Here is a 10,688-nt window from a genome sequence, read left to right as displayed (position 1 = left end):
AATGTGCAAAACTGGTTCTTGTTACCTGCATGTGCAAAAAGCCATTTCTATGTAATCCGTGGCAACCCACCACGGTTTCAAAATGTGCATAAACCGTGGCAGGTCCCAGCGGATTATGGCCAAAAGTTATAGAGTGTAAACCATGGTAGGTCACCACGGTTTACTAAGGAGAGATGGCGTGCATAAACCGTGGAGAGTCACCACGGTTTATGAAGAAACTTGTTTGCACATAAAACCTTGTGGGTCACCACGGTTTATGTGTGGTAAATAATGGCTAGAAAATCTTGTTAATTTTATGTCCAATAGAAAATAAATTTATTAGCACAATAAATTTATGAGCAGAATCTTAAATTATGTCTTAGCAACAACAGCTTTTTATAATAGAAAGAGTACAATAGAAAAAAAAATCAGATAATACTAAAAAAATGATTTTTATAGTGCTTAAAAAATTGATGTCTATTTATTAAAAAATAAAAAATTAATATTTAATTTAAAATGATGAAATTTAATAAATTTAAAATATTTAAAATTTTTTATGTAAAATAAATTAGAAAAAAATTAGACTCCAATAATAAACACCATGAAATTTTTGGATTTTTTTCTATTATAAAATAAAAAAATATTTTTAAAAATAAATTACACTAACATTAATGTTTGGAATCTATGTTTTTATTTTTTATTTTGAATTTTTATGAAGTTTTCAAAATCTTAGGTGAACTTATAAAAACTACTCAAAAGTTTGTTTAAGCTTAAGGTGACCTCTCTCATTATATTCATCTTTATTTCTTCATTTATAAAATAAAGATTCATTACACTATAACATATTAATGAGTATAATAAAATAATTACTTGTTAATATTGGTATATTAATATTCATTAACATGCTTATTGATTAAATCTTTTATATAGATTTAATAAATTCACATATAAGTGTATATTGATACATTAGTATTTGTTAAATTTAAAATAAAAAATATTTATTATATTATAAGAATATTAATGAGTACTCTAAAAAATATTAATAAGTAATTATTTTATTATGTTCATTAATATTTTTTATAGTATAATAAATATTTAAATATAGTGTAAAATGAAAAATAGGGATAAACATAATGAAAAAATAATTGATAATACATGTAAAAATTTTATAGTATATATTAGTCAATAATACATAAAGAGAACGAAAAAATTTTATTATAAATATTCAATAGAAATAGATGATTTTTTTTTCTTTATAAAATGTACTATATAGTGTGTATTTATTAGGCTGCCTTTATTTTCAACAACAAAATAGGATAAGACACTGAAAATAGGATAGGACAAGACACTGATGGACAGAGACACAAAATTTTGTGTTCTTGTAATTCTGCTTGGTGATAAACTAGAATAAATTATGAAAATCTAATTTATTCTCATTTTTTTCATTAAAAAAATTTGAGATGAAAAATATAAAAATAAAAAATATAATTATAAAAAATTAACAAGAAAAATAAAAAAAATAAAAAGTAAGTTGTGTTTCTTGGACATAAAATTAACAAGGTTTTCTGGCCATTATTTACCACACATAAACCGTGGTGACCCACAAGGTTTTATGTGCAAAAAGTTTTTTCATAAACCGTGGTGACTCTCCACGGTTTATGCACGCCATCTCTCCTTAGTAAACCGTGGTGACCTACCACGGTTTACACTCTATATCTTTTGGCCATAATCCGCTGGGACCTGCCACGGTTTATGCACGTTTTGAAACCGTGGTGGGTTGCCACGGATTACATAGAAATGGCTTTTTGCACATGCAGGTAACAAGAACCAGTTTTGCACATTTGGATAAATATTTTCTCTATTCACCTCCTCGCCGACAGCACCACTCAGCCCCAGCCAGCACCACCCTCGCGGTCGTCGACACTACACCACCCAACACCATCCAGTAGCCAGCAGTGCACCACACCCGGCGCCACCCACAGCACCGTTTCTGGCCACCCGCAGCATCGAGCCACCCAGCAGTCCAGCACAGCACCACCCACTCACCCAGCACAACACCACCCAGCAGCGTTTCTGGCCACCCACAACACAGCACAGCAAGTCATGTATTATCCTCATAGGTATGTATATTTAATTATTTAATTATTATAAATATCTCTCTGGTTATATATAGTTGTCATTGTTATTTATGAAGCATCTTTGTTTTAATGATTAATTGGTGTTGGGTATTGCAGCAATTGCAGGCATAGAGAGGTTTGCATATAAAGGGGTGGCATCAAATTCGGTTACATACCTAACTGATGTAGTGAAGCTAAGGAACTCATCTGCTACAAAAATGGTTAATAGTTGGTGTGGCTTCACTTCCATAATGCCCTTGTTGGTGGCACCCATTGCTGATGCTTATTGGCACAAATATTCCACAATTATGGCCTCTTCTTTCCTCTATCTTATGGTGAGTCACCCTCCACAACTTCAATATCAACTACCTTTATATATGAATAATATTACATTGATTATTTCTTAGTCACTTTTGAGCTCGAGTTATGTTATGTACACAACATGGAACATCGTATTGACTCACACTTTGTTTATTATTAAATGAGATGTGAATCAAATTTAAGTGAAATCTATGTCCTATTTAATGATAGATAAAATATGAGTCAAGCACCATATTCTTAACAGAGGACAATTTTTTTGGAGTTTAGATATGACATACTAATATAATATAGCAGCCATATTTGTAATAATATATTATTCTTATAAGTTCCATTATGGATTACGTTGTAGGTTTGTTAGAGTCTGAATCATAAATAATCTTCCTATTTGGGCATACATGAAATAATGCTCTCTATAAAAGTTACAGATGGTATAAGAAAGTGTATCATGTTTTGCTACCTTTTAAAGTCAGATATAAAATCAACCTGAGTGTCAACATAAATTTTTTTGGCAAAGAAGAACACTGACACTTTAATAATCCTGAATAACATGAAAAGTTTTACTTGTAATCTAAGCAGGAAATGAATTTTCCATAGCCCCTCATTTTTCAATAGTTATATTAAATTTTTCAGGCATAGATCACCTATGTAAGCTAGTTGTTAATGTTGTTGTGTTTATTATTATTATATTGGCTATGTAATATAATTATAAGTCTGCTAATTTTCAGTTATATGAAGCTACTTAAATATACTTATTATTGTTTTCCATAACTAATTAATAATATGTCTGGGATTTCATATTTTTATGTATGTGACCACAAAATAAATAAATAAATAAAATAAAAACATAAGCATGTGTTATAGAACTGAAGTTATTGTCTTATCCTGTTTAAGCAGTAAAACAACATGATAACATGATAGGCTTGAAAAGATTAACTTTAGATTAGTTGTGTTGACTATTGAACTTTTAAACTTCTTTATTTAAATTTCTTTTGTCGTTAAATTTTATTGAATCAAGACTTTTTTAGCTATTGTATATTTGTGTTTGTCAATTTCAATGTTATGACTTTGTAAAATAGTATGATAATATGATTTTAATTGTTTTGGTTTGGTTCGGATTACTTCGATGGAAAAATTAAACCAAACCGAACTGCAGTTTAATTAAACGATTGGATTGAATGACTTTTCTCTCTAAAACCGAACTAAATTGCAACGCGAACACCCCCTTAACACCACCTCAACCCAATCTCTAATCTTCTCTTTCCCACCACTATGAGTAGCGGTGAGCAAGAATTGAAAGCTTCATCAGAAAAAAGAAGCAAATTCAAAATAAATAAACAAAACAAAATAAGATACCAAACCAATAATTCACCCTTTAATTAAAAATTGCAACTCCAAACTCATCGGCTGCAACAAGATTAGATTAAAAAAAGAAAAAGAGATCTTGAATCCAGAAAAAAAAGTTTGAATGAACTTATCACCCATTACCACGATTCATTCATATTACAGTAGCGTTAGTTTCTTCAATGAAATTCTTAACTATCAATCATAGATAAAAAAAACTTCATACATTTTAAATTTTGTTATTTGTTATTTAGAGAAATTCTTCAATGTTTCTTGGAGGTCACTCTCCATCTCTTGTATATCCATGTCGCAGCCACCAACAACCCTCTGGCGGCAGCACGAATTCAAATAAAATCCACATCAAGATCTATTTTCAGATCTAGATCTTCATAATTTCAGTAAACGAATCTCCAACCACTGTACCCTCTATTTCCGACGCATCGATCCCTTCACAGAAATGGCAGAACCACCATCGTCGAACGACACGGCATAGCGGAGGCGAGATGGCATTGCTTGACGGAGCTTTAGAAGCCGGCGCTAATGTCGCTGTTGACACTAAGGACGTGACTCTAGTCATTGCGGGCACCGTCATCAGAGGTGAAAGGGGGAATAGGATCCTTCCTAATGGCAGCCAGGAGAGTGGCCAAAAAGCCGCCTTGAAATATGAGGTTAGAGCAGTTGTAACAAAATGTTGGAGATTGAGGATGATTGGGAGCATAGTTGAAAAAATGGACCGACTAAGAAGGTTGAACTGAAAAACTGACGATTCGGCCAAGGTCTGGACGTTGGACCGGATAAAAAACAAACCCGATGAGAACCAGTTTGACTCAGGCGGATTTTGCAAAAGCCGATGACCCGACGGGTTTGACAAACCCGGACAGATTCAAAAAAAGAAACCAACCCCAAAACGACATGTTTGACATTTTTCAAAAAAAAAAAACCCTAGGCTAGTTCGGAACCCACCCCACCCCATCCCCAGCTCTCTCACTCACTTTCGAAAACGGCACACCATACACACAGGCACAGCGCTAGCAGCTCACCTCGGTTCACCGTCACTGCACGCTCGCCGCCGTCTCCGCGCCTCTCGCTGGATCCTCCGCATCGTGTGCTCGCGAGTCGCGTCTCACCTGTCTCCTCCGTCTGTGCTGTGTGCTCGGCCGTTCGCGTCTCGCCGCGCCTCTGCGGTGAGTGCTCGAGCTGTGCTTCCTACAGCCGTGCAGCGTGTCGTCGTCGTCCGCCATCACAGTACCCAACGCCTGGTGTGCTCCACTGCTCGCGTCTTGCCTCTCTTCCTGCAGCTGTGCTTCCTGGTGAGTGCTCGCGTCTCGCCGCCCCTCTTCCGTGGTTGTTGCTGCCTGAACTGCTGCTCGTCGTCCACCTTCTGCCTCTGCAACAACAGGTGAGCATTTATTTTTTTTCCAGGTTGATTAATTGATGTTATTGCTGTGAATTTTATTGTTGATTGGTTTATGAGCTTATTAGAAATAAATATGGAAGTGGTTGAATTGAAATGTTGAATTGGTTTTTGAATTGGTTTATGAATATGAATATGCAGGGGTTTTGCTGATTATGAATATGGTTTAATTGTTGAATATGCAGTGGTTTTGTTAATTGTTGAATTGGTTTCGCTGATTATGAATTTAGTTGATTGTTGATTAGTGTTGCTGTAATGATGCTGGTTTGTTTTGCTATTAGTTACTTAGTTGATTGAATCTTTTTCTTTTATGGGATTTTAAAGCCATCATCATCCCAAGAACATCAGATGAAGATAAATAACTAGACTTTGAAATTACTCTTTGGACATAGTTTATGGATTGTTATTCTTAATTGTGTCAAATTAAGATACTATTGAAGTAGTACTAACTAATTTTATGTCTATTTTAGAATTTGAGCCTTAATTGTTGTTCAAATATTAGTAAAGACATATATTTCAAATTTTAATTTTAAGTTTTTGACTATTTTTACTTAAATAAGACCGGGTTAACCGGTTCAACTGACTTACTGGTTTGATCACCGGACTGATTCTGATAACTATGGTTGGGAGAGGTGTGTAGTAGGGTTAGAATTTGGGAGAATAAGTTAAGAAGGGTGGTTTGGAAATTTTAGATAATTTTTTAGAATTTGGATAGTTTTGTCGAGTAACTCATCTTTTATGGTTACAAGTTAATTTTAATTATTTTATTCTTAGATTTGTCAGTGTTGTAATTTTTCAAGGTTAATTTTGGTACATTACTTGGTGGTCAAGTAATAACTTGTTGGTGGAGAGAAGTTTAAGGAAAGAAGGTAGAAAGAGAGGAATGGGGGAGAGAGAGAAGGGCACATTAAGTTGGAGAAGAGAGAGAGAGAATTTTAATTTTTTAAAGGGTTTATTATTCCTTATATTTAAAAGTTATTTCTATGTGGCATCCACCTACTATTTGACATGTTAATATATCACCATTTGGCAACCGGTTACAGAAGTTGCTTAAATCAGATGGTTGGAGGGTCAATTAAGGATTTTCGACTTATGGATAGACGATTTATCCTTTGGCAAAATAATGAACGATCAAAAATGATATTTACTCTTAATATAACTTAGATAACAATGATTGAACCTGCTGGAAACGGGCGAACTATTTTATTTTATTTAAAAAAAAAAAACAAACTTAGACTACGTCGTTTAAAGTTTTTGGTTGCCCACAGTATCCCTCAGCCCGGCAAGATAAGGATTAATCTATTGCGGATCTGAGCTCCATTTATGGGTCTGCCACTAGCCAATGGGTTGCTGGATGCATAAGACGGAATTCGAATCCTCGACATTTGTTTAAGTGGACGAGTAAGCTGACCAACCCAAGTTGGTTGTCGTTTAAAGTTTTAAACAGACAAAGAATGAGACCCTACTTGCCCAATACGCACCCAAGTGGCCAAGTTCCAACGCTAGGCCACTGCTGTGCTGCTACCTTACTCTTCTCCCCCTTTTCCTTCTCTCCTCTCCAAGTTCGCCACCGGCGTCGCTGCTCCGCTCTCCGCATTGCTAATCCGTTGAGTCCGTCCAATTCCTGCGCCATCACCTTTCTCCATTTCTCCTCCTGTATCACTACTCCGTGTCGTTGCCACCAGCGTCTCTGCCACTTGCGTCTCTTCTTGCCTCTTCGCCGGCAGCCCTCGCCTCTCTGGCCACTTCTTCCCTCGTCCCTAGTAAGATTCACTGCTCTTTGCTTGGATTTGGCATTTTGCTTCTTGAATTTGATTTTATCCCAATTAATAATATGTTTCTGATAATGTAATTTAATTGTGTTAAAATTCTATGTTGCTTCATGAATTTGATTTTGATTTTGTGATGTTGTTGGCTGTTGGTCTTTGTTGATATATGTAGTTCTGTTTGTTAATCAATGTTAGCTATGCTTGTGTTTTCAATTTTTCACCATATCTCTCTTTCTGCCATGCTGTGTTCATGCCACTCCTCCTACGCAATCCAAGAAAGATACCATTAGTTTAGACATAAAATAAACACAATATATATTTCTCTTGTAGACAGTAATGTTACAATAATTTGTAACGCATAGGGTCAAATTCTTTTCCAATTCTGCAATGCGGGTAACTATGTACTCAATTAGTATGTGATAAATCATGTGCACCACTAACTAACACATCCACTTTATTTCATAACAGACAAAACCTTATTGAGAAGCGAAGAGAAAGAGAAAGAGAACCGTAAGTAACATGCCGAATTGCAATGATAAATAACAGAAGATGTGGCCTTCTCAAACTTGTTTCTCTTCGTAATGCTTCGCACTCTTTCTCAAATGCAAAACCTGATTCCCATTTGGCAGCAATATTAACCGCTAAGAAGAGTGTTTCTGGGTTCCACACTAACATTGATGATGCTGTTGCCTTTTTCATTCGCCTCATCAATGAGCACCGCACTCCGTCTCAACTCGAACTTGGTAAGATTTTTATGTCTGTTGTTAACATGAAAGAATACCCCACTGCTATTTTTCTTTTTGCACAAATGGAGTTTAAGGGTATCGCTCCTTCCATGATTAGTCTGAGCATGTTGATTAATTGTTTTTGCCGTTTGGGTCAAATGAATTCTGCTTTCTCTGCATTGGCCAAGATTATCAAGATGGGTCATGAATTGAATGTTATAACACTGACCACACTCATCAAAGGGTTCTGTATAAATGGCAAGGTTAGGGAAGCCCTAGGGTTTCATGACAAGCTAATATCTCTAGGTTTTCAGCTTGATGAGGTTAGTTATGGAACCTTAATTAGTGGTCTATGTAAAATGGGGCAAGCAAGAGTCGCCATGGAGCTTTTGCAAAAGCTAGAGAGTTATACAGTTAAGCCTAACATAGTAATGTACAGAACAATTATTGATGGATTGCGTAAAGATGGTCTTGTAAATGAGGCACAAAATTTGTTCTCAGAGATGATTTCTCGAGGAATTTATCCTGATGTTGTCTCGTACAATTCTCTGATGCATGGTTTGTGTTGCACCGGTCATTTAAAAGAAGCAACTCAATTGTTGAATGATATGGTTGTTAAAGACATTAACCCAGATGTATGTACCTATAACATTATAGTCAATGCATTATGTAAAGAAAGAAGAATAATAGAAGCCAAACAAGTGTTTGATATGTTGATGGACAGAGGAATCAAGCCTGATGTAGTCACATACAATGCATTAATATATGGATACATTTTAACTGGCAAAGTGGATGAAGCAGCAAGTTTATTTGGTGATATGAAGAAAATTGGTCTGGCTCCTTGTGTCTGGAGTTATAGTATTATGATAAATGGATATTGTAAACACAAAAGATTGGATGAAGCTGTAACACTCTTTAAGGAGATGATCCAGAGAAATTTGGTTCCGAGTACTGTAACATATAATTCTCTTATTGATGGCTTTTGCAAATCAGGGAGAATACCTGATGTGCAAAATCTTCTTGAGGATATGTATGCTAGAGGCCAGCCCCCAAATATTATTACTTACAATATCTTATTAGACGGTTTGTGTAAAGGTAGTCATCTTGATGCTGCGATTGAATTATTTCAGAAAATTTTTGGCAAGGGGGGTTGGTCCTTATGCCATACACCATACTGATCGATGGATTCTATAATCACGGGAGACATAAAACTGCTAAAGAGGTTTTCAACCTTCTCCATAATAAAGGTTGGCGAGATGTCAAAGCAATTGATGCTATGATCAATGGGCTGTGTAAGGACTAAGGAGGGCTTGTTCGACAAAGCAACAAGCTTGCTATCAAATGGATGACAATGGTTGTGCTCTAGATGATGTAACTGCTTTCGCAATTGTTCATGCTCTTGAGAAAAATGAAAAAGAAAAAGCAGAGAAGCTTCTTTGGAAAATGATCTCTATAGGCCTGTTGAAGCGATAAAATAAGGTAATACATTATTGTTTTTCAACTAAAACTATTCCTTTTTATGTTGAAAAGTTTTATTATGACTTTTATTCATCAAATTAAGGTTTAGAGTAAGATTTGATTTGGCTCTGTCTTAGGACCAATTCCTAGACTGCCAAGGTGGTTTATACATGATTGTGCAGTATAAATATGTAGAAATCAAACCAACCTATATAAAAACTTAGAATGGAACTTAAGGATTGACAAAGCATGACCTACCAGCTAGGTGAGCTGAAAAAGTTTATTGCTTTTATGTCAAGGAGGATGGACTATTCATGGCTATATCATTGCTGAAGTCTAAACATTCCTATGTCCTCAATTTTATTATAACCTTGTGTCATTGGTTAATTTCTTATGTTTAGAATATTTAGGGAGTGTAGTTGGAATTACTATGATCATTCATGTTCTTTCTTATGTAAATACAATATACTCTCTTCTTATTTATTTAAACTAATAATTAATTATCGAAAATTGATCTTCTCATTTTTTTCAGTGAAATGTGATTTTTAATCTTTTAATATTTTTTTATGTTTTCTTTTAGTTTCACTAATAAAATATATGGTAAGAGATCATATTTTATCCTCTTAAATAAAAAAAAATGAGAGGATTTAATTTCTTAATTATCTATTACTCTTATTTAAATACTTTTAATGAAAATATTTTACTAGTGTGAACGGTTAGATAATACTAAATAAAAAATGCTAGAAAATCATCAAACATTATTTTTAGTTATTAGTTAGTCATCAATGTTTAAAAATATGAATAAAGTATGTCATTGAATTACAAAACTAAAAAAACTACATTAAATGACGACATCTATTATTAAAATATAATTTAAGATAGAGTGAATACCCCATCCGGTCCCTGACAATTATCTCGAAAGGACAACGAGGCCCTCAAGAAAAAAAACACTCAATTTGGCCTCTGATAATTTTTTTTTGGAACTAATTAGCCTCTGTGCCAAAAAAAATAACATTGATTTTTTTTTGCACAGGGACCTCGTTGTCCTTTCGAAGTAATTGTCAGGGGCCGGGTTGGGATTTTTTTTTGTGTCAGGGGCCGGGTTGGGGTTTTTTTTTGTCAGGGGCCTCATTGTCTTTCGAGATAATTATCAGGGGCTGATTTGGGTTTTATTTTTTAAGATAATTTAAATTTGAAGTTTATGAAAATAAGAGTAATTGAGCAATCAATTATTTCTTTTAAAAAAATAAATCATAAATCTTAGAAGTTAAAAACATTTTCCAATGTTTGTTAAAAAAGTATAGGATAACATTGTAATTTTATCTTTCTCTTGATGGGTGAAGGAAAGAACAAGTCTTATGATATTGTAGTTTTTCAATGATTCACTCAATTTTCTTATGATATTCATAATCATACTAGCATTCATTAGAACGAAGATTTTGTTTTGAATTTGGCTAATTAATATTATGGTTACCTTTTTTTCCTAGAGGAATTATATATCGTTACTAATTTGTTCACTTAACGGATATTTATAAATAAAATAAAATTTAAAATATAATAGAAT

At 34.2% G+C, this 10,688-nt stretch overlaps 1 protein-coding gene across 4 annotated transcripts; it reads left to right on the top strand.

Annotated features, from left to right (window-relative positions):
• On the top strand, positions 1,838 to 9,617 carry LOC107605219 (pentatricopeptide repeat-containing protein At1g12775, mitochondrial-like). Of its 4 annotated transcripts, none has more exons than XR_001612481.2 (5): positions 1,838 to 2,099; positions 2,214 to 2,431; positions 4,072 to 5,157; positions 7,410 to 9,145; positions 9,307 to 9,617. XR_001612481.2 is itself a non-coding variant. In XM_016307008.2 (5 exons), the coding sequence occupies exon 5, from the start codon at positions 7,474 to 7,476 to the stop codon at positions 8,842 to 8,844; it is 1,371 nt and encodes a 456-aa protein (XP_016162494.1). In that variant the 5' UTR covers positions 1,838 to 2,099; positions 2,214 to 2,431; positions 4,072 to 5,157; positions 6,441 to 6,935; positions 7,410 to 7,473; the 3' UTR covers positions 8,845 to 9,617. The 4 variants fall into 4 exon arrangements, 3 of the variants coding, with proteins under 3 accessions (XP_016162494.1, XP_016162493.1, XP_016162495.1); XM_016307008.2 differs by adding an exon at positions 6,441 to 6,935 and having other exon boundaries at positions 7,410 to 9,617; XM_016307007.2 differs by having other exon boundaries at positions 7,410 to 9,617.

This window comes from Arachis ipaensis, chromosome B06, assembly GCF_000816755.2.
Source record: "Arachis ipaensis cultivar K30076 chromosome B06, Araip1.1, whole genome shotgun sequence".
Lineage (NCBI taxonomy): Eukaryota > Viridiplantae > Streptophyta > Magnoliopsida > Fabales > Fabaceae > Arachis > Arachis ipaensis.
The sequence above is the reverse complement of the archived record's forward strand: the minus strand, read 5'-3'. Positions and strand labels throughout refer to the sequence as shown.

Excerpts from the sequence above, each read along its gene's own strand:
- LOC107605219 (XM_016307009.2), top strand. The coding sequence starts at position 7,474 with ATGATAAATAACAGAAGATGTGGCCTTCTCAAACTTGTTTCTCTTCGT.